Genomic DNA, 24,810 nt, shown 5'->3' with positions numbered 1-24,810 from the left:
GAAGGAGAAATGTGCTGCCTGCAGTGGGAACTGCAGCTTACTTTTGCCCAAGCAGAGAAACTAGTTTCCTTAGAACCAAGGCCACGGTCATGATGAATTGGGAGATCTGCACATTCCACTCACCGCCCTCCCTATTACACTTCCACCCACCCACCAAGGCTGGCTACTCTGGCCAAGGAACCACAGCCATTATTGTGCAATCTCCCAGCTTATGATAAGGAACGCTGCAGTCTTGCAGAGCCTTATGAAACCAGTTGCTTTGTGACCCCACCTGAGCCGCCCCAAAGTCTCATACTAGCATTTCCTTTTGGACAGGTTGATACTCCTGAAACACTCTGTCTCGCCAAAGCAGAAGTAAGAGGGCTGTACTTACAAATACTCCCAATAGAGAGTTGAGCAGCAATATCTTTTTCCCAGGACACGAATCAGATTCAGAAGGATGCATTTCTGGCATGAGCAGCGTTGATAACAAACCCTGCTAGGAGCAGGGAAATTCTGCCATTAAGTTGAGTTAAGGACTGAAAAGCTGGGTACTGGTGGGGACAAACGAGCCATCAAAAAAGAAAGAAGAGGAAGGCATGTGTGTTGTGGCTGCTCTCTGGGGAACTGAAGCTTCTGAATCAGCAGCCAAGTACAATAAGCCCTGGATAGCGCCACGGAGAACAGAGCGAACCCGGCTGCAGAAAGAACACCCAAGACTCAGGACGAGACTATTCTGTCTCCTTGGTGCTTGCTTCCCCCCCCTCCCAATTGCATTCAGAGAACAAACATTACTGATTAGCCTTATTTGAGTCAGCGTGTACTCTTTGGAGAGAACAATTCCGAACAATAGAAAGAAAACCCCAAATTACAGAACCAGAGAGATCTTATGCGGCGTCCCAGCCATCATGCCAAATTGGCATATTTCATCAAAGTACTGGGGCCTACAGAGCACTAAGCACAGCAGTCCTAAGCATGTTTATTCAGAAGTAAACCCCACTGATTCAATGGGGATCACCCTCTAGTAAACGTATTTAGGATTGCAACCTGCAACACTTTTCAAACAAAGGCTCAGTTCAGATCACACAGTCAGTGCAGACTGAAAACTCCACTCAGCAGTTGAGTTTTTAGGGGGTACTCTCCACACAACATGTTCTAACTCCGCCGTTGTGTGAATTTGTGCTACCGTGGAGTTGAATAAAAGTCAATATTATGTTTGATTGACAGTTCCTCTGCCCTCTTTCCATTGCACAACGTGGATATTCGGCGTGGAGTGTTTTCCAAAAAAACTCCACCGTTGCATGGAGTTTTCCTGCCAGACAATACGTTTCTCAACGGTGGTGTAAATACTCCACTGTGGAGTTCTAAAACCACCATTGACTAACGTGTTGTCTGAACTGAGCCAAAGTCTGTTAAGTCTCCTGCTTGAGAGTGACAACTGTCAAAACTAGAGCTTCACATAAGCACAGGTTCCATGGTGTTGATCTCTGCTTTAGATGCCAATATCAGGCCTGGTATTATTGTAACACAGCCTTTACCCAACCTGGGCTGCAGCTCTCATCACCCTTGACCATTGGCCATACTGGTTGGGTCTGATTAGAGTTGTAGTCCAAAAAATCTGGAGGGCACCAGGTTAGGAAAGTCTGCTGTAACATATTTTGCATATGTTAAAAAGTTAATATATCTTTTTCTTCTTTTTTTTAATCATTTGTTGCATGAGATCAGGAAAACACTTCTGTTTCGGGAAAATGTGTTTTCTCAGCACTCAAACAGCAATCTATTATTGTTGAGAAACTGCCATTCTTTCCCAAGCTAGAAGGGCTATTGCAATTTGGAACAATATCTGGAATGTGGTTGGCATCAGTGTCATGGGCACTTATTAGTGAGTGACCATGACACTAATGATGGGAGAATTCCCCTCATGCCTGTTCCATGATGTGATCCTAACAGAAGCTCATGAACTGCAATGCGGGGGCTTGCAGAGAAACTGAATTTGATTAGTAGGCTAAGTGTGAAAAAGGCCCTTACATTTTCACTCAGGAGCCAAGCTTCAAAATTAATTGTGAGACTTTAACTGAGCCTAAAGCAAATATGACAAGAATCTTCTCCAAACTTCGATTTGAAACTTTGAAAACTCATTCAGTTCCTGTGCATGTCCTCATTTGCAAGTTGAGCCCGCCTTTTCTTGCACACTGGAGCACATATCAACCAATCTATAAAAATAGATAACAGCCGTGCCTCCCTCCAAAGCTATATACCTGGGAACAAGGCTACCTCCGTTCATTGCATGTGGCATAAGTATTGTGCTTCTGCCTTTGGATTGGAGCATGCAAACCCTGCACAATTGATAGGGGCAAATTCTGAACTGATCATCTACATAAGCTTTTCATCAACATGGAGAGTTTCTAAGCAGGGGAGCATGTTGATACCCACTAAAAAAAATTACACAAGTCTCTTCATCGGTTTATTGATTTTCTAAGCAGGGGAGCATGTTGATACCCACTTTAAAAAATTACACAGGTTTCTCCATCGGTTTATTGATTTATACACATTTCTCTGCAACCTCCCACATTTTGTTCCTACATTGTGCTTATTTCAGGAGCTTCTGTCTTGCTGGACTACATCTTGCCATGAAAATGCAAGGTTGCAATACAGAAGCCAGAGACTCAACTCGAAGGTCCGCCAAGAAAAAAAGTAGTGACCTTGGGTAGGCTATTTTAATTAGTCTCTTAGTTCCTCATTAGTAAAATGGAAACAACTTTTTCTTTTTCATGCTGATTGTGAAATATCCTTCTTGGTTGGTAGCCATACAGCTTCTAGCATAATGGAACGCTCAATGTTACTGCAGTACAAAACATCACAAATAATGGTGGGGGGGGGGTAAAAACAGGACTGTTGTAATTTTATCTACTGCAAGTAATTCACAGCTTGATTTTTATTGTGTTTTTGCTTTCAGTGTTGTATCTCTTCTTTTTAATTTTTTGTAATGGCTTTGCGAGTGTAAGAAACACTTTAGTGAAAACTATACATTTCGATTGATTGCATGGCTTAAATGAACCCAATTCTAGAGTCGTTAAAGGGGCACTTAAATTAATTGTCTCATCTTTTGATGTACATCTGTCTAAATTAAAAAGACAAAACAACAGTCTATCATCAAAAAGATTTGGTAGTATAGGGACAACTAAATAAAAGGGTAGTCGCTTAGGCAATGACAAAACAATGAGTCACCTCTACAAATTTACAAACCCCGATCATCCAGCAAGCATGAAGATTTGCTGCTCCTCAACTGGGATTTAGGAGAAGGCTATTTAAGGATTTTTGTATACTAGGTGAACTCCAAACGTTTCACTATCACTGCTGGTGTCCAATCCAGGCCCACTAGAAATGGCAATGCATGCTTAGACTTGCTGGTAAATCAATAAAGACTGCTTTGAGGAGAGTAAGATTACATAGTGACTTCAACAGGTTGAAATCTCCCTGTATACTCTCTCAGAAATCCTTATCTGCCTTCGCTCCCTTATTATCTCAGTTAATTGAGGGCACTGCCAGACAGCTTCCTGTGGTTTGGCGCCACAGCACAAAACTGGGAGTAGATGAAATCATGATTCAGCATAGGAAGCCAGCTATGCACTCTGCATAGCCCATTTCAGTCCCTGTCAGCCAACAGTGGGACCAGCAGACAGATGTATCACATGTCGGTACCAGGGGAACAAATATACATTTTTTTAAAAAAATACTAGAATATCACAAGTGTTGTCTGCATGTGGTCAATCAAGCGTGGTATTCTACAACACACACATTTTCAATGCTTAGTTTTCTATGGGATTAAAAAACAATAGCGTTTATGGAGAAGTCCATCCTCGTTCGTTCACTTACTCACTCCCTATTTCCAACACTCGGAGATCCAATAATATTGTGGTGGCCATAATTACAGCAGCATAGCCAACAAAAAGACAGCGAGGGCTATGGTATGTTAGAAACTGAGGGTGAACACACACACCACCTTTAGACTAGTGGGGCTCTTCTAGAAGCACCCTCACAATGTTCACTGGAAACACCTTTTTTCAGGATAAAGTTCTGGGAGGAAAATGGTTCTGTCTATCTGAACGAGAAAATGGATGTGCATAGCACTGATTGGCTTCTCCCTGGGAAGTCACCAAGAATGATTTTTTCTCCTGTCTCCAAAGCAGTTTTACACTTTGAAGCCTATTAGACTTGTATTAGAACTTTTTGACCCAGCTTTCCCTAACCCGATGCCCTACAGATGTTTTGGACTACAACTCTCATCACTCCTAACCACTGTCTGTGCTGTCTGGGTTTGATTGGACTCAGAGTCCAAAACATCTAGAGGGCACCATGTTGAGGAAGGCTGTTTTAAGCAACATTTCCAAAACAACCACAAAATCAATTGTTCACTGTGTGAACATATTTGTACCAGTCCTGATATCTGTTTTTTCACTGGGTCGCTCCTCTCACCCTTGCATTGTGAGAAAGAGTACGAGCCACATTATCTCGAGGCTAAATGAGAGGAGAGAGGGCCGTCATTTGCACATCAGCCCTATTTCCATATAACGTGTGGGATGATGGTCTTACTAACAGTAAAGGGAAGATGAGGGAGAAGGTGTGTGTGCTGAATTCTCTCCCCTCCTATGCATGCCCTCCCCTCAGTCAGTTGCTCAAACTACTTTTCTCCCTTCCTGGTCTGATACCAGAAGCAAGAAATGGAGAAAAGTGGCTGGAGCATCAGATTGGTGAAAGTTAGGGTACAAAAGAGGAAACTGTGCAGTAAGCCTTTCCCTATGTGCCTTAAAAGTAAGGCCCCCACCCACATTTTATATATGAATGGGGCAGATATGTGAAAAGCAGCATGTATCTGTCACAACCACATCTCATTTGGCCCTTCATCACACATTCAAGACCAGTTCACCAGCATGAACAGATCCCAAAACAAGGGAAGATTATTGTAATTTTCACATTCAAGAAAACCAACAAGACAACTCAAAGTTCAGATGCTGACCTAGACTCTAAATGACAGAGCTCACAAAAATTGGAATGGTGAATGGCAACCTGAGATAATTCCAACTGGGGTGCTTAGAACCAGAAATCATGTTTAAGAATGTGATTTAGCCTCAGACACAAAGACAGCCAGAGAGAACACAGACCAGGATAAACTGATCTAATTTTCTATCACTGCTACCCAAGTGCATGATTTCCTATACCACATACACAATAGCACACCCTTTTACTTTAACCAGCCTTGAAACTGTGTTGGAAGCTCACACTTTTATTAGCTCACCTCATGGCTGGCTGGGGAATGCTCAGAATTGTAGGATTTCTTTCTGTCTAAACATATTTAAGATTGCACTCTGAGTCATTCAGTTTATATATGCTTCTCTATTTGCTCAGGTGACTGCTTATTTACAAACCTGTTTTTATCTCTTTTATGACAGGATAGCTAGTGTGTTAAGGGGTAACTCATTTGCAGTACGTTTTGTTGCCTACACACCTGATGCTAGCAGTGACTGACCAAGACAGCTCGATGAAAATATTATCCCAGTGTGCAGTCGCTGTAAATAAGGCAAACTCCAAATTAGGCATAAATAGAAAAGGAATTGAGAATAAAATTGTCAGTATCATACTGCCTTTATATAGCTCTATGGTGGGACCCTGCTTAGAATACTGTGTACAGTTCTGGTCACCACACCTAAAAAAAGATATTGTAGAGCTGGAAACAGTGCAGAAAAGGGCAACTAAAATGATCAAGGGTTGGAGCATCTCCCCTGTGAGGGAAGGTAACAACAGCTGGGTTTGTTTAGCTTCGAAAAAAGGAGGGTAAGGGGAGACATGATAGAGGTGTACAAAATCATGCATGACGTGGAGAATGGGGATAGGGAGACATTTCTCTCTCTCTTTCATAATAATACTAGAACCCGGGGTTATCCCATGAAGCTGACTGGTGGGAGATTCAGGACAGATAAAAGGAAGCACTTCTTCACACAGTGCAAAGTTAAACTATGGAATTCACTACCACAAGATGTAGTGATGTCCACCAATTTGGATGGCTTTAAAAGGGGGTTGGATAAATTCGTGGAGAAGGCTATCCATGGCTACTAATCCTGATGGCTATGTGCTACCATCAATATCAGAGGCAGTAAGCCTATATTCACCAGTTGCTGGGGAACATGGGCAGTAGGGTGCTATTGCACCTGTGTCCTGTTCGTTGGTTCCTGGTCAACAACTGGTTGGCCACTGTGCGAACAGAGTGCTGGACTAGATGGACCCTTGGTCTGATCCAACATGGCTCTTCTTATGTTCTTAAAGAGAAGAGAGGGCTGTCTCTTACCACAATCCTCAAGCCTCTGATTTTGGCCACAAACCAATTCATGAAAAACCCCAAATTGGGGAAATGAATTATGAAGCCGTCACTGGTGGCTAGCCTCTCTCTTCCCTCTGGTGAAGAGTTAGCTTTGATCAGCATGTCCACGAACAGGCAAAATTGAGATCACTGTTTGTAATCTATAATTCATCAATTTCCTTACCCGACTCAGATCTATTGATTCCACATGGATGAATACAGGGAAAAAACAGCAAAGATATAGGAGTTCATAGGAAATCCATTATCCTCCCAGGAATTTTTCTTACAAAATCTATGGGGATTTTCATTCCAGTGTAACTTTTAAAAAATATGTATTCTCCCACTACATTGCAAGGAAATCTAGCCCACTAGCCTGCTATTCTTAATACTAAATAACTGCAAAATATGACTAGAGTACTTTCTCTCTAATCAGGCCGGCATGAAAACATGGTCAAAGTCTGTGGTTTAAGAATGTGAGCTGGTAAGGTCTTGGTTCAAATTTCACTAGGTTCTTCAGGCTAGCCATTCTTTCAGTCCCCCCTCCCTCTCCCCACTCCACCCCATCTGCTAAAGGGGGATAATACGGCTAGCCTATCTCACAAGGTTGCTGTAAAGATTTCTGAAATACCGTATTTCTCCGATTCTAAGACGCCATCGATTGTAAGACGCACACTAATTTCAGTACCACCAACAGAAAAAAAAGCTTTGATTCTAAGCAATAATAAATACACCCGCGATTCTAAGATGCACCCTGTTTTTAGAGATGTTTATATGGGGGAAAAGTGTGTCTTAGAATCAAAGAAATACGGTATAAGCATCTGTCTTAGATGTTACGTTCACTGGAAATTTTCTTGCTTCAATTGTTGTGTGGTTAATTTTATTCTAGGGTATAGAGCTTTGTATCTTTTTATGCAGAACTTGTATTGACTGTTCAATAATTTTAATAAAACTACGTATAGAAAAATGATTACTATGATAATGGATATGAAACACTTTGAAAAGTTGAAATATGTTATCTAACACTAAGTAGCATTAGTATTAATAGTATTAAAAGTAAACACAAAGCGTTCCACCAACCTATTGAACTGTCTCTGTCAGAAAATAAATTAATGTCACGGAACACTACCAATTCCTTCTTTCCTTACTTGCCAATACAGTCCTTCTAGATTAAGGAACTAGAAGTCTCACCTCACCTTAGCGTTAAACAAAAATTAGATTGGAGAGCTCACATTACTATGATTTAATCCCTTGAATTCAGAGCTCTGTTAACTCTCCTGCATGCAAAGGATTCTTCAGGGAAATAACAACCGACTTCACTGATAAAATAGCCAAAAGGACATTTGCTATTTTGCTAGAAAACCTGATGGTTCATTGGGATTTCTATATAGGTTTGGTGTATCAGGATCCTTACCAAAAACTGAGTGAAAAACAAAGGCCTTCTTTGAGCGTATAGTTTTTGGAACTAGACAAAGGGAGATAAAAGAGAATTAGGACTGAACCATACTTCAGGAAGTAAAGCAAGCATCCAAGTTTCTTTGGCACACAAAAAAGAGGGCAGCCATTATCCCCATTTTATGGATGGAAAGTTGAGGAACAGAGAAACTCAATGAGAAACCTATGGTCAGTGACAAATGTTGCTTCTAAAGAACTTGTTTGCATCTCTCGAATCTCTGGGCCTTAACCCCTATAAGCATCCATCCTCTCACTAACTCATCCAGTTGACCTTAACTTTGCACCACCAGAGATTGAGAAACTATCAGCAATTATGATACTATGAATCCTGAGATACATCTACTTACTAAATCACAACTTTTCTTATTACCAACACAGACCTCATCATTATCAAGGTAAGCCCAAGAAATGTCCTCTGCCATGGAGAGAAAAAGAAAATTTAATTTAAGGAAGTCACAGCTAGATAATTCAAAGGATACACTTGGAATTGACGTGAAACCAATCTTGATCTCTACTAGTGTCCTTAGTCCAATAAGTCACAGTGATAGGAAATTTCTGTTTGTTCTTCAGAATATCTACCAAGGATAGTCTTTTGCCTTCACCAGTGTCTTCCTTTCTAGTCTGAAAAAGATGACTCCCCTGTAAGTTTACTTGCTCTGGTTTTTGTGTGCCTGAAGAGCTTCTCTCTAAACCCTTCAGCTCTCTGAGGCAGTTTTTCATTCCCCAGACAGTTGTCGACTCTGACAAGTAACCCAATCTTTAAAAGGGCATGGGGAGGCAAAATCCTGAAACCCAACACGGTCAGAAGCCAGCTGGCATGGTGGACGGAGCCATGGCTGCACCCAGATCCCAGCCAACAAGAAAATGCCTCGTCAGAAGTGACAAACTTTGCCAGACCTTCCAAAGTGACAAGCTCTAGTCTGAAGCTCAGACAGTTCGTTGAAGGCATGCCAGGATTTTCAAGGATGAGATGCACCCAGTCCTTGAAAATTTATGAAACCAGTCGGCACTCTTCTATTTAAAACATGCACGCATGTAACCACCACCTTAGCCTACCGTATTAAGACCTATAGGAATTAGGTAATTGGCATGACAGAAAACTAAGCCTCCATCACATTCTCAGAAACCCAGCCATATAGAGGCACTCAAGATGGACTTGGAATGGAGACATAGAGGCAAAATAACAGTTCCGTTTCCGAGAGTTCCTGAAATCAAGGTACTACAATCAAAAAGACATCTCCTGAGAGTCACTGTTTGTGAGTATCAGAGAAATCTGAATGAAATGGAAGATCTGAGAAAATGTTTAGCAGATGGGCATGAAACCAGTACATAATGTAGTTTAGCAATATGAGCCACAAAGAAACCAGGAGTTCTATTGTCAGCTGCTGATTTCATTTTTTGCAAGGTCTCTGGACTGGGCTTGGCAACAGCCATTCCATTAGGCTGCAACAGAGGGAGGGAGAGACAGAGAGAGAGAAAGGGAGAGGGAGGGGGAGAGAGAGAGAGATGGGATGCAAGACCATTCTATCAGTTCTGCTGAAACCCCAGCAACATTTGACTACTCCTCTCAACTGTTTCTATCCCAGCTGGTTGTCAAAAAGACTTTGTAATCAAGAACTAGCACCTGAGCTTCCTTCCCCTGCCTCCTCCCTCCCAATTCCTTTTCCTTTTGTGTCACGTCTTTTAGACTGTAGGCCTGAGGGTAGGGTCTTATTATTTGTAAGCCATGCTGGGAGCCATTTTCAGCTGCAGAGCAGGGTAAAAATACTTCAAATAATATGTAAATATGCAAAGATCTATCTATAAGACTTTTCATGTAGGAAGGAAGCCCAAATCAAAATCCACTTGTGAACCCAGGATTATTAATCCTCACAATAAGAGGAAATTCATTACACAGGGACACAAAAGAATATATCAATTTAGATAGCAAGTACAGAAATAGATGGAGAAGCTAACAGTTGCTTTACAGAAGGTAAAGGTTAACTAAAGTCAGGGCCAGCCCTACAATTAGGCAGGGCAAAGCAGTCGCTTCAGGCGGCAGATGCTGGGAGGTGGCAGCAAGGTGTTGGAGGAGACACCTGCATGCCATGTGGCCGGCCCTGTGCCTCCTAAGTTATTCCGCTAGCTTCAGGAGTTGTGGGGGATTGCTGTCCCATCATCAATATTGAAGACAGGTTCATCTGCCAGTCCAGTTGGCTTTGGTACATGGAATGGGAGAGGGCACCATCTTGTCCTTCGCCTTAGGCAGCAAAAGTCCTGACTAAAGTCAATGGACAGAGCAAACATCAGAGGCGTTTAATTAAACCCATTGTTCTAGTTTATGCATTTATATACGTTGTTCCTAGTTTGGCTTTTCTAACCTACTTTTCTTGCAGAGGACTTCCGAAATAGACTTGGTTGGCATAAACAAAGAACGCAACATGATCACACACTCTCCTGCTTGAACCCGACCAAAATAAAACATCACGCTTCGCCCTACAGGCAACGCGATTGTATTTCATTGCTGGATGATAGGACACATGTATGTGGCAATCACTGCATGCTTTCGTGAAACATTCTGGAAAGAGAACTGTTCTTGAAAGCAGGCCAGCTTTTCTTCCCCATGAGACAACGTTGATGACATCTGCCCAGTGGGGCTATTTTAAATCTGGGTGATTACCCATTGGCCAACAGAGGCTTCAAACTATTCTGAAACTGATCAGAGTTTGAGACAGCCGTGCCACTGGTGTGTTTAATGACTGAAGAATCTTTAAAGTACGCTGGCAATGTTTTGAAGAAAGGAAGAGGGCAGGGCACATTTTTGTTAGAGCAACTTTATTCGCTAGAAAGAGAGCCGGGCTTAAGCAAGCTGTGCAACAAAATGAACTGAAACATTTTTGGAAGCCAGACGAGATGACATGTTAAATGCATCCAGACATTTCAAGTATCTGTTTAAAAAATATAAATACATTAATTAAATAGCAGTGTGGGAGAGGAGGCATGAATCAATATAGAGACCACTGTGCACAGGGAAAGGAAGTTTAGCCCTTTCTCCCTTTCTTGTGGTCTAGATGAAAATCATTCCATCTGTGGAGGAAAGCAGCCATTGGCAACAATCTCACTCCACAAACCGGCCTGCAAGGCTCAGTTCGGGATGTGCTGGTTGGTATAGGAAGAAACGCTAATAGGTGAGCTCCTTGAGGCATCTTTTAAGTGACTGGCCATGCATGAGGCCTGCTTTCCAGGGCTGTGGGACCCGTGGACGAGGTGCAGATGGCCGTTGCGCCTAACCTGTCACATCCACCCAGAGTTGGGATACCCCGAGTGGGATGAATCCGGAAGGTCACCCTCCATTTCTGGATGGGTAATGGGTATGACCTATGAGCAGAGGGTAAGCTAGTTATGCCAACCTCTTTCTCTGGGTGGGGTAGAACTCACCCAAATTAGCATCAGGCTAGTGGATTTTACTAAACAGGTTATCTTATCTTTATTGCCTTCTCTGCAGATCCTGAATTAATTAACTGTGGCCCTTAGTTCAACCCATTACTTTTGTGTCGTCTCTCATTTCTCCTCCTGTATCTAGAATCATTAAACCTCTCCTCAGCATATTTTTGCTTACAGCTTTTATTTCCAGTAACTAAGGGGCTGTCTAAATGCTCAGAAAGCCCAGAGGTGGGTGTACAGTGGTGCGTTGTCAATTATACGACGCTGCTGCCATCGTACACCCACCCTGGGGCTTTCCACTGAAGCTGCAGAGAAAAGAAGTCGGAGACTTAACCCAACTTTTGTCTCCAGAACAAGGCGAGAACATGCAAGACGGTGTCAAGACAGCCCCTTGCCTCACTCCAGAGTCGCAGTGGAGGCACGGCAGAGTCGTGCCTGGTGGAAGACGACCTGTGATTGGTCACCTTCCACCAGGAAGAGGGCAGGGGTGGCTCCGGTCCCCGGATGGCCGCCCAGAAACCCTGCACTCCCTTCTCAGCATCGGGATTACCCGATGCCACCCCAGGGGAGGTAAAGGGTGGGGTTTGAGAGGGAGGCAGCGCCAACCCAGTGCCGTAAAGCCACCCCCTTGATCTTAGGAGAGGCATTTCAATGGGGGAAAACCTGCACAAAGACTGGGAAAACACCCAATGATTGGTGATTGGGGAAATGGGGGTGGGAATGGCAACATGGTGCAGCCATCTGGGGAAACCTGGAGGGCTGGACTGGGACTCTGGGCCTAAGATTCCTCACTCCTGCACCCCTAGTCCTCTTTAAAAACAGACTTGTGAAATGCGTTCATGCCTTCCATGTCTCATCTAGTTTGGCCCTTCTAAACACAGAGTTAATAAAGAAAACAGGCATGAGGTTACTAAGAAACATTCAGGGGGCGTTAAGATGACAACTACAGAGTTATATTCATATTACCAACTCAGAGCTGTTGGAATCTATACTTTAATTTTATGCCACATGATACCATGCCCTTACTATTACACATTTATACTGTGTTGATTAAGAAGGGCTAGGGTGAGTTTGCAGTGAAACTCTATCTCCTAGCTCAAGGCATATGATAAGAAGAACCAGGGAGAGGTTTATACCTGCCCAGGCAATTACCTGACATCTGACAAGATCACATTTTTGAGAGCCATTGTTTCAGAGTGTCAAGTTTCTACATAATGTTAGGGTGGTATGTCTGGGTGACAGCTAAATTGATAGATATCACAAATCTAATGGCATGACAATCCCACCCCCACTAAAGAGCTATCAGTAACTATCAAAGTGACAAGCCTAAAATCCTCCTCTATATTTTTGCTTCTGGACCATATAATGGACTAAAATAGATTTCTTTCTCAGACCAAGAAATCTTGGTCTGGGTAGCACAGTAGTCTGAAAATCTAATTACTGGCCACTGACATCCTCTATGCCAAAAGAATGAGTAGGTCCACAGGCTATCCAAGATGTAAAAGTCTTTTAAAAGCTAATACCACCAGATCGCTTCACTAGAAGGACAAATTCTGGAAAGAACAGCTTATGAAATCTATTGTCAGCTAAACCGGGTCTCTCTCTCTCTCTCTCTCTCTCTCTCTCTCTCTCTCTCTCTCTCTCTCTCTCTCAATATTATATATGCCCCTCAAACAAGCACATACTTCCAGCTCATAATTGCCTAGGGGAGTGGTATTCACTATGACATTGCTGAAGGTCACAGTAAATGTAGGAAATGTTTAATAGTATAATAAACTGCATTAAAATGTGAAATATTTTTTTAACCCTGTACCCATCAAAATAAGACGGAATATGCAAAACAATCTCCCTCCATGTCATATATACCTAGGTAAAAGATAGAAACCCTGCCCTCACACAAGCAACTCCTCAGATGTTTGGTCAAATGTTCCCTTGCATCCCCTGACCCCAAAATCACTTCCCTTTACCCTTGAGTGAAACCAGGGCTGAGTCAAATCAACCTCAGTAACTTAAGAGCCTGCCAAGTTATCCCATCTTCTTTGACGGTATCGTGGCAGGGGGTGGGAGGGAGGGGACAAAACCAGGCAGAGTTCACCAACTGTGTGGGGGCCACAGGGGAAGAAGCAAAACTAGGCAAGTGGGGAAGGGGTGTTGCACAGTGGCAGAGCCAAGCTTTGCATGCAAAAGGTCCCAGGTCCAATCCCTAGCCTTCCCAGGTGGGGCTGGGAAAGATCCCTGCCTGAAAACCTCGGGAGCTGCTGCTTCCGGGTAGGTAGACCAGCCTTCCCCAGCCTGGTGCCCTTCAGATGTTTTGGACTCCAACTCCCATCAGCTAATTGTCAGAAATACTTGCAGCTGTAGTCTAAAACATCTGGAGGACATCAAATGAGGAAGGCTGGTATGGACAATACAGAACTGGACAGGGTAGTCTGATTCAGTATAAGGCAGTTTCCTATGTTTCTTGATCAACGTGGCTGCAAACAGCCAGAGGTGAAACTTTAAAAAAGTCTTGCAGGCGGCAGTGGGAATTTCACCCCCCAGAACCCAGCCACCCATTGTAATGACTGGGTGGGGTGGAGGAGTACTGTGTCTGACCTCTAATCTAAACTAGTCCCAGTAGTTCTGCTCCCGCTGCTACCTCCATCAAATAGGGATAGAGGAGGGCATGGGAATAAGCCTAAGGAATCAGAGCCCTGCAAAATAGTGTGACGGTGGAATCAGTTACCTAGGGAGGTTGTGGGCTCTCCCACACTAGAGGCATTCAAGAGGCAGTTGGACAGCCATCTGTCAGGGATGCTTTAGGGTGGATTCCTGCATTGAGCAGGGGGTTGGACTAGATGGCCTTGTAGGACCCTTCCAACTCTGCTATTCTATGATTCTATGATTCTATGAAAATAAAGTTACCCTGGTTCACACAGAGAATGCCACTAGTTTAAATCCAGGTTCAGGGGAGAAAAAAGAAACACATCATAATTAGCCTATCATACAGTATAATTAACCTGTGGAAATCATTTATGCCGTGTGTTCTGATGGTCATTACTGTAAGTGGCTTTTCTAAGATTAGATGGCGGGCAAAGCAATCAGTGACTGAAGGAGGTGGTAGCTAAGAATGGAACCTCCACTTGCAGAGGTGGTTCACTGCCCATCACCGGATGCGAGGGCAAACAACAAGGGATGGCTATTGCAAACCTGCCCTGCTTATGAGCGTCCCTTGGGCATCTAGGTGGCTCAGGTCAGGGATTCACGCTGAGCTAGATTGATCTTTGGTCGGACACAGCATGGCATTCAATCTTTAACAGATACTGCCCCGACCCCATGCATTTGGATTGCTTTACAACTCTGATCAATGGATTCAAGGGCTTCCTGGGATGCTGTAGCTCTAGTGTGGACAAAGGGTGCCATTGCAATGTAAGGATCCTCTGGGCCATCCTAGTTTGAACAGAAGGGAAAGGAACAGGTTTGGTTTTTTTAAATATATATATATATATATATATATCTATCTAGGACATGAAGCCATAGTTCTCCCGCTAGAACCAGGCAGATACTGTAAATAGATCCGCACAGCTGCTCTGCCTCCTCCACCCGCATGAGAGCACAGTCAGCCTGCTTTATCGCAGGTGCAACCATCCCACACGCCCAGTGTACCCAAAGCACAGCCAACATCACTCTTCCCACACTCTGGGTGAGCTGCAGAAATCGCAGCAAGGGGCCAATCTGCCCCCGACTCGACCGTCCCACCTTCTCCCATAATTGTCTATTCTCCAGCGAATACCGCTGGCGGCTGAACCTTGTGCTTTAGAAGTGGCGCGATTAATCTGCTGAATTAATGCTTTCAAATGCTTTTTTTTAAAAAAAAGAAAAGAAAAGCATTAACAAGCTTCTTCCAGGCTTGATTCTGCAACCTCCTTATCCTGGATTTCAAGTATTCCATACTAACTCATTTCAAACCGATGACATTCGCTCACTTCTTTGTTCCACTTGTCAGCCCCCTGATCTACCGTTGCCTAACCCAGGCCCCTCCCCCCATCCTCCACATTCCAAAGCTAAAACAATGTACTTCACAACCTCCAACCTGGAGGGCTGGGTGGAGGTCCAGAATGAATGCTCACCTGAGTATGAACCATTTCGTGGAATCAGGCAGGGTGAAGGCTCTCAGGTGACCTTCTGTCTCTCTCCCTCCTGTGGCACCATGTACAAATCCTGCTTGGGGTCGCAGCATGCAGCAGCTCTTGTTGGGAAGGCGGAGGGTCGGAAGGGAAAATATTACTTCAGCCATACAGACAAGCTCCTCCAACCCCAGAGGACAGGACGCTTCCATTCTGCATTAATCCGACAGCGCCTGCAAGCCATGCTGCCTGAGTGACAGCCAGTGGGGATTAAGGCCTGCGAGTAGAACACCAATCACTCCCATCCCTCCCACCTCCCCCTGCGGCTGCCCAGAGAGATGGGCGATTCCGTCTCAGTAATCCCCGTCTGTCACTCCCTTCCAGGAAAGCCTGGCAGGTCACCAAAGGGGAGATTAGTGAGATCATGAAAATGCCCCCCTTCGGAGCGCTCCCCCTGCCATCGCGGGGGTCTGCACAGCGCCACCCTCCCCAGGCGAGGGAGATGCTTCCATCACCCAACAAAGGTCTGCTGAGATACCGAGGGGAAATCTGTATTCCCCACCACCACGGTGGAAATTCTTCTTACAGGCGGCAGCATCACCTGCTGGCCTTGCACAGAAATGCTGCATGACCGCTCTCTCGCTGCAAAGAAAAGAGCCCTGTCCACTCGACAGCAGCTGCTGAATCCGAGCCTCCCTGCTCCTGCTCCTCCTCTTGCAGCGCATTCCACACATCTAACACCCTCCCTAAGCGTAATGATGCACAAAGGCTGGAATGCATTAACAGAGGATTTATGCCTTATACTGCCAGCGTACCTCTCCGACACTGTAAGATGCAAGTTATCCGGTGTCACAGGCTGGTGAACAGAGAGGCTGGGGGTTAATCTTATGATCCACATCCCACCCACTCACCACTGTAAGGAGCGTATCAGTGTATCCTTAACTAAATACTACTTCTAGATTGAATCTCCAATGACACATTGACCTTGTTTGCACAACACAATAAACCCCAGTAGGTTCTCACCATGGGTTATTTCAAGGTAGCTTGTTGTGACATCTGAACCCAAAACAGATGTTTCATCATAGGTTGTTTTCCACAAACAAGCCATCCTGAGAATCAAAGGCTTGTTGTTGGGATGTTCAGGGTGGCTTGCTATGATGTCCGAAAGGACACCAGAGAGTGTGCTGAACATGAGCACAACTTTTTATTATTATTTACCTTTTTCAGTCTTGAGTAAGTGTGCTCATTTGAAAGTCTGCTGCTATGAAATTTGTGTAGTTTTCCTCTCTGCTTTAACTGCTCTGCCATGAAAGTTGCGTATATTTACCCAGCCCACTCATTGCTCTGCCTTGAAATTTGTGTGTCTTAACTGATCCACCTCACTGCTCTGCTTTGAAAATTGCATATCTTTACCCATCTCTGCTCTGAATATCTGACAGCTAACAATGGAGACCAGTGGAGGGAAGTGACAAGCATGAAGCAGGGAGAAAGCCAAAAGTGGCCGGCGGCTGCACGAAATGGAAGGCTTTTTGGACAGGTATAATTACTTTGGTAATACATGAAGCAGCCTTTTAAGAAAATGTTATTTGCTATTTAGGCAAGCTGATGAAATTGACAAGGACATTAATAAGAGAGAGATATCAGTATGCTGGCCTAAAGAGCAGATAGGTGGTCTTGCGCTCCTGCACACTTGCACAAGACCCTGAATGGAGTGGTGGGGGGGGGGGAGGATTGCAAACGCATTGCCACGTTCATAAGGGCTCAGAAACTTATATGCATTTGGCTGTCTGATGTGGGAGGGGGAAGTTCCCCTTGTGAGCTGGCATCCTCAGCAGACTCATTGCAGAAAGCATGCTGATGTAGAGAACAAAGAAATGAGAATTTCTGCTGCAAAAGTGCCTGGGATACATGCCAGGAACGGGCGGGAGAAGAGAAGGGGAAGCGGCTATGGCAAGCCAAAGAGCACCCGATTATCTATCAGGAGTGACAACCAACCTACCAATCTACCATGGCTTATTCTCAGGTGGCTTAGTGTGACATGCAAACTCACCTAATGTGGTGGTGTTGTATAGCTTTCCCAACCTGATGTCCTCCAAAGACTTTGGACTACAATTCTCAGCATCCCATCCCCAACTAGCACAGCTCAGCAGAGCTGTGGATAAATACACCCGGGATTCTAAGACGCACCCCTTTTTTTGAGAAGTTTATATGGGGGGAAAAGTGTGTCAGAATCGAAGAAATACTTGCCACCAGCAGAGGGAGATAGTTATTAACAGAACTGGAACTGGAGCTGAAACGTAGTGGTTTGGGATGGAGAGGTCTTTCAGCAGACATGCCTACTCAAAACTATCTCTGATAAAGCAGACAGCATGGATTTAATTACAAATATCAACAGCTACACAAAGTTCTTGTTGAGGCTGAGCACTTATATAAGAGATTAATGTAGCTCTTACATTTATGCCATTATGCAATGAGCTCTGATTTCTTTTCATTCTTTTTTTTATCATTTTAAGGTATAATATACAATGTGATGTGATATACAATGGGCTCTGTCCAGAGATACCCATATGCAGCATGACACTACGTGCAACCATCACCAGTATTTGGATGCAGAGTCACATCTGTATCTGCATTTAGACAACCAATGTGGATGAAGGTCACGTCACACATACATGAACAAATCCAGAGATCTGTTTTGCCAGTCCTGGCGGATTCCTCTGGTACCTGTGTGCTATGGGGTTCCATGTGACATCTTGTAAGAGACAGAGCAGTCAATTTGCCCTTGTTCCCTAAGTGAATTAGGACTGTGTAGGATGCTCTGGGTGTGGAATATAGCTTTTCTGTAGGTACTACATGCAAAAGAGGATAACAGGACCAGTATGCTAATGATAATAAACTCTAGTCCAACAGAATGCTTCGACTTGTTAGGCCTTTGTTCTTAACAAGCACTAACATACTTCTGCAGGAGTGGGCAACACACAATCCCCGCCGTCCACCAATGTGTCTCCCCCACACACACACCTTTAAAAAAACTAACTGGAAAAAAGTTTTTTAAAGGTTCTGGCTTGCCCCTGAAATTCATCAAACCACTATGGAGGCTTAGAACTGACAAATTTAGCTTGTTTTCAAGCTAAATGTGTCTGTTTTAAGCCTCCATAACAGCTTGCTGCCGAATTTCAGCAGCACAGCACAGCTTCAAAAATCTTTTCTTGCTTTTTTGACATTGCAGCAGAAGTGGGAACATGGCTCACAGCAGGTCCGGGTTGGGGGAACTGGCCCCTGGACTACCCAAAGCTGCCCACCCATGATACAGAGGATTTTTCAGGAGGGACCATTCAGTCACATGAGCCTTCAGCCACAGCCTGAAATGGAACAGCCCAAACAAAAGTTTATCACCTCAAAGAGAACTAGGCTTGCAGGTAGTTCTATTCTTTCCTCTTTTTTATGTTATCTCAATTCCTATTGTAATTATTAGATTCATGTGCTTACTATATTGCTCAAGCATCGTAATGCAAGTCCTATGCAGATATTCCCACCATCCATAAACTGAACACTTAGAGATGGAATGGGATCATGCCCACTCCCGAAATCTGCACATTTACGATTAGCATGAAAAGGGCCTACAAGAGTAAAACTGTACATGTGCAGGCCCCTTTCCCATTAATGTAAGGAAAAAACCCTATACCAGGACAGACATCCATCTAGCCCAGCATTGGGTGCATTCAGACAACACTTTAGTCCATGAAGTGAAAATAGACCACTCCATGGATGGCTATTTGCAGGGCACCCTTGAGCAACATGGAAGTGCTGCTCCATGGAGTGGACTATTTCCACTCTGTTGAGTTGTTGTCTCCCCACCCCGGCCCTCCCCACTGAATGGCGGCGCAGGTCACAGATTACCTTACTGGGGCGCTAGAAAGGGAGGGGAGATGCGGCATGCCTGTTGCCGTGAAATGGCCACGACAGCGGATCAATCCCACCTCCTGTCAAGAGAAGAGATGGCTCCGCCAGGGCTTCTTTCATCAGCAACGGGTGTGGTGCATCTCCCATCATTGAAGGAGACGCGCCGTCCCCGCAGAAGCAAGAGGCTTCGGAACGGTTTCCTGTGTCAGGGCGTGCGATCCAGCCTCTGGCAAAGGATGTGTTAGCACAGAGCGACATCCTCCCTCACATGGCTTGGCGCCGTGGATCACATGGCTTGGCGCCGACGTGTCCTTCCCTGTCGAGGCCACGGCAAAAGGGAAGTGGGCGGCTACAACAACAACACCCCCTTCCCTGTTCCATGGCCTCAATGGGGAAGGACGCGTCAGTGCGGAGAGAACCTTTCCGCTGAGAGGGCATCAGTTGTGTCGGCGGCACCTCTTCAATCCCCATTTAGTTTCGATCCAGAGAGTGGGGAGAGCTGACGGTTGTGTGACACGTGGGGACACCACTCCAGAGCTTCCTCCTTCTGCAGTGGCCATGGTGAGTGTCCCCTGGCACGCAGTTGCCACAGAAGCAGGAAGCTCTGAAGCTGTCTCCTTGTGTGTCCTGCAACCGTCAGCTCTCTCTGCTCTCTGGATCAAAACTAAATGGGGACAGAAGAGGCACCACCAACACAACTGCTGCCCTCTCAGCAGAGAAGTTCTCTCCAGGACGATGTGTCCTTCTCCGTCATCTTCATAGCAACAGGGACGGGGGGGCGGCTACAACATCATTGCCCACTGCCTCATTGTTATGGAAATAATGACAACAGAGGGGTACGCAAGGATCCAAGCTGCTGCTCTGATGGGCAGGAGAGATTCTTCTGCATCTAGTCCCATCCCAATGGTTTGCATAGTCAACTCTGCAAACCATTAGTTATCTCCATTGGCTATTTTTTGGAAATAATCAACTGTAGCGTTGTTTTTGCCCGACAGACGACGTATTAGTCAACAGTGGACTATTTAAGCAATGGTTGATTAACTAGTCTACCATTGACTAACGTGCCTGTAGCGTTGTTTTTGCCCGACAGACGACGTATTAATCAACAGTGGACTATTTAAGCAATGGTTGATTAACTAGTCTACCATTGACTAACGTGCCGTCCGAACTAAGCCATTTTTGTTCTAACTGGCAGTGGCCCTCCAGGGATTCAGAGAGAACGCTTGTCCATTGCTTACTACCTGATCCTTTTTTTAACTGGGGATGCCAGTCAGACCAGGTCTCAGCCTGTGGGGAGCTATAGCCTGTGTCACCAATTCTGAGTCAGAGGGGGATGCTGTGGAGCCAGACCCAGCTGCGGGAAACCAGACATATGTGAATTAGGGATGCATGACTGTTTAGTTTTTGCTCACAAAACATGCGAGCATGCCCTGTCCAAAGCTCCAAACATGATTGCAGGCACACATATACCGAAAAAGTTTGCAAATCATCAGACATGTGCTCATGTTCAATTTGCGCAACTTTCACAGTTCGATTTTGTGCAAATTTTCTAATTTGCGTAAATTTCCCCAGCAGACTGAAAACCCTGCTTTAGTCTGGAAGAAATTTGCGCAAATGTCATGTTTGATGCTCAATTTCCCATTCGCACAGAACAAGCAGAGGTTGCAAACCAAACAGGAATTGGGCATGAAACCAGCAGCAACACAACATTGGAGGGTCCTAGCAATCTCAAACATCACTCATTCACCCATCCCTACTGAAAATTAAGTGCTACCAAGGCTCCCACCCAGTGATGAGCCAAGACAGGGTGAGACTCAGGATGATGAGCCCATCTTCCACAGCTAGGGGACCTGACCTTGACCCAGGCCTCCGCTTCTCAACTAGGGACGTCTTCCATGGGAATGGGGCAGCAGTAGGAGAACTCTACTGGGGTGGGGGCTTCTGGGGTGAGTCCTAAAATGTGTCATCAACTAAAGAAGATGGGACAGAGATGTCCGGTGAGATGTAGCAGGTGTTTGCAAGCTAGGTTTCCCTGCCAGGATCAAATGTATGATAGTGATCTTTAGCATCCACTCCCCTGTATTTAAACGAGAGCCACAGAAAGTAGAGTTTAGACAATAGTTTACAACATCTTTTTCACCTGAAAAGCAACCTTGTCTTCTTTCTTTGATAGAACTGTAAACTGTTTGGGTCTTTTGTTGAGAAATCCATATACTGATCATGGTTAAGGAACTGCACTGTAATCTGTTCTCTGCTGATCTTTATTGAGATTCTAAAGCTTAAAGCCAATTACTGGAATTAAGACAATAAAAGCTTTCCTGAAACTTTAGCCTTATACCGGGAAGCCGGGATCCTGACAGTGCTAGGGATTGAACCTGGGAGCCTCTACACACAAAGCATGTGCTCTACTACTAAGCTATGGTCCTTCCCTTCCTTTATTGAACATGTGGATATCAGTGGGTGCAACCAGCAAGCCCTTCAACACTGGGAGCAGGGCCAGTAGACAAAGTTCCACTTCTCCCTCACCCACTCAATCAATGTTCACCGAAGGTGAACAAGGAAAGTACCCTACGGCTAATCAAGATTAATGGTGACAACAGCCATGTTCTCACAACGTTTACTGACGAAGTGGACACATGTGGAAGGGGGAGCAGGATCACAGCTGCAGCAGTGACCCCCCCCAAAATATTTTTGGACACATCCAGTTGAACGCAGTGGTGTAGTGGACCCAGAGCTTGAAGGGATGCTGCAACAGCACTTTTTTTAATTAGCAGGGATGTGATCTGCCCCCACCCTGCCTCAAATTTCCAGTTCCTCTGAGTTTACCTGCAACCCTCACATTAACTGCTAAGGAAATAGATTTTCTCAGCAACAATATATTGTTCCTTGTTGTTATGCAAAGTGTTTTGGTGGCTTGGTCTTGAATGGAAAATTCAGACCCATTAGCTTTACAAAAGACCTGCTTCTGGTGGAGATAAAAATGGCTAGAACTGGTTTGTTGATCAGAATCAACGGAGCTGCTTGAATTTTGGGACTCTCATTGGGGGGTGAGGCTATGGGGACTGTGATGATGAGTGCCTGCACTTCAAAACTGACCACTACACCACTGGGCTGGATGTCTACCCCTGAACAACTATATCCTCATAGAGCTCTCTCCAACATCAAGAAAAGCAGGCTCCCCAATTGGAGGGAATCATCCCTGTGTGCATACATCTAGGGGTGACCATATTACACCAGCTGTAAAATCACTACACTGGCTGCCAATTAGTTTCCGGGTGAAGTATAAAGTGTTGGTTATTACCTTTAAAACCCTACATACTTTGAGTCCAAGTTATCTGTGGGATCGCCTTCTCCCATGCAATCCGCCCCACACACTCAAGTCGTCTGGGAAGAATTTACTCCAGTCAGCAAAAACTAGGCTGACAACCGTTTCCCAGAGGAACGCCTCTTCTGCCGCTCCCAGACTGGAGAATGGCCTGCTGGGAGAGATTTGTCAACTTAACAGTCTTCCGGAATTTAAGAAAGCCATAAAGAATTATCTCTTCTGGCAGGCCTACCCAGTTGTATTTTAAGATGCCTTTTAATAATGTATTAGTTTTATATGTTTTTAATCAATTCTATGTATTTTATGGGGTTTAGTATATGTGTTGTACCCCGCCTCAATCCAGAGGGAGAGGCGGGTAAGAAAATTATTATTATTATTATTATTATTATTATTATTATTATTATTATTATTATTATATACATGGACTCCATGCAGACATTCAACTGAACATGTATAAGCCCCCTGTCTACATGCATTTACTCATCTGGATATGCTGAGAGAACTTATCCTACAGTATCTGGTACAGTTTTTAAAACATCCTCTCAGAATGTTTAACCTTTAAACAGGCTGCCCCCATATGCTAATTATTACCATCAGGGCTTTACACCTCCAGCATTTATTCTCTGTTGTCAAATAAATGTTGTTAGTTTTTCACACATCAAATACCATCTATAAGGAGCCTTAGTACCTCATCTGCCATGCTCCAGAATTAGACTGGAAAGCTAGATGCCACCCAGTGATGATGTCTGAGCATTTTGATGGACCCCAGACTTTTAACACTGTGTACTTACAACAGTACTCAAGTAGGAGGAGGGGGCTTTATGAAATCCACAAGCCCTAAATCCTCCCTCCCCCTAATTTTAGCTAAATCATGCCCCCTGTATCCTCCAAAAACAGTAGCCAAGGGGGTTGCCACAAAAGGGAAGGGGGCTGAGCTCTGCCCACCCACCACAACCCCTGTGATTCTAGCTTTGTCCAGGACTCATTGGTTAGTCCTGTTCCCTAATATGGAAGATACCCTACCATTAGCCCCCGGAACTCCATTGTTGGTAGGGGTTCAGAAAAAAACCCCATGCATTCAAGGAGGACCACAGAGGCCAACTACACTCACACACACACACACACAGTTGCACATTCAGTAAGAGTAAGCTCATACCAACAAGGGGTGTCCTTGGCCAATCGGGACCCACCCACCCCTTTGCACGTAGGAGCTCTATACATGTACATCAGTATGTGCACAGAGCCCTTTGTCATGCACTCAAAACACAGGGGGGACACATTAGAACATTAGTGACAGAGGCAGGCCTAGCCTGTGTGGCTTTCCAATCGCCATCAAATGTTCTGAATGTGTGGAGTTGGTCATCTGAATCCCTTTATTAACACCAATGCTGACAGCCTGTCAGCTTATCTGCAATGTTCCCATGAACCATGAATGTGTCCCAGCACATCTTTTGGCCATTCTCCATAGAGCCTTCATTTGAGTCCTTTTTCCTGGCCTCCCCACTTAAAGGTGATCACAATGGTGTACTGTGACCATTCATTAATTCAGGAGTGAATGGATTAATACAGGAGCAGAAAGCAGCCCTTGCTAGATGATCAATGCCAAGAGGAGAAAATCCTACTGTGATGCACCAAGTTCATTTGCCATTTGTGTACTGGGAAGCGGTTTCACTTACTCAGCCCAACGAAGCACATATAGGAACGGCTTTTAACGAAAGGAAGTCGTCAAATACTTCGCTGCTTTAAAGAAAAAAAATAACTGCAGACTGCGGTTTCTTCATCGATTTTCAATTGTATGAGAGCACAAAACATTTTAATCATGCTGATAAGCTCTTGCTTGTACAGGATTTATGATGCCTGAAAACTATCACCTTTCTACTGATTTAAAGCTCTGACACGATACCAATTCCACCCAGAGCAGGCAGACAATCTCAGATACAATCTCGCTGACATCTCACATCAAGTTCTCATACCAAAAGCCATCATTTTGGTAAGAACATGAAAAACTACCAACTCAGGAGAAAACGCTGTATGTCCAACAGCCATAAGATCAAAGCTTCCCATGACCTATTTGTGAGGTTGAGAAATTGTATTTGGCTATTCCCATTGTTCAGATAATGAGTTCAGGTTTAACTGAATAGTCTATAGCAGGTTCTCTGATTGGTCACAAATTTGGTTTGAAATAGCTATCTCCATGCACAGTAGAGTTTTTAATCCAATGGGGGGGGGGGGAATCTAGAAGATTTCCCATAGAGGACTGGGAGACT

At 44.5% G+C, this 24,810-nt stretch overlaps 1 protein-coding gene across 5 annotated transcripts in view; it reads right to left on the bottom strand.

Moving 5' to 3' along the window:
• TMCC2 (transmembrane and coiled-coil domain family 2) overlaps positions 1–24,810 on the bottom strand; it is a 71,360-nt gene that overhangs the window by 30,338 nt on the left and 16,212 nt on the right. For 3 of the 5 annotated variants that reach the window (XM_063142499.1, XM_063142542.1, XM_063142489.1), the window contains exon 1: positions 374–491. The exons of 1 other annotated variant lie outside the window; for it this stretch is intronic. Coding sequence is in view for 2 of the 4 variants with exons in the window: in XM_063142489.1 (XP_062998559.1) it covers positions 374–454 (81 nt within the window). In the remaining 2 variants the exon portion in view is untranslated. Of the gene's footprint in view, positions 1–373; positions 492–15,318; positions 15,810–24,810 lie in introns of those variants that run through there. One more of the 5 variants, XM_063142515.1, reaches the window with a different exon arrangement.

Source organism: Elgaria multicarinata, chromosome 1, assembly GCF_023053635.1.
Source record: "Elgaria multicarinata webbii isolate HBS135686 ecotype San Diego chromosome 1, rElgMul1.1.pri, whole genome shotgun sequence".
Lineage (NCBI taxonomy): Eukaryota > Metazoa > Chordata > Lepidosauria > Squamata > Anguidae > Elgaria > Elgaria multicarinata.
This window is presented reverse-complemented; position numbering and strand designations above follow the sequence as displayed.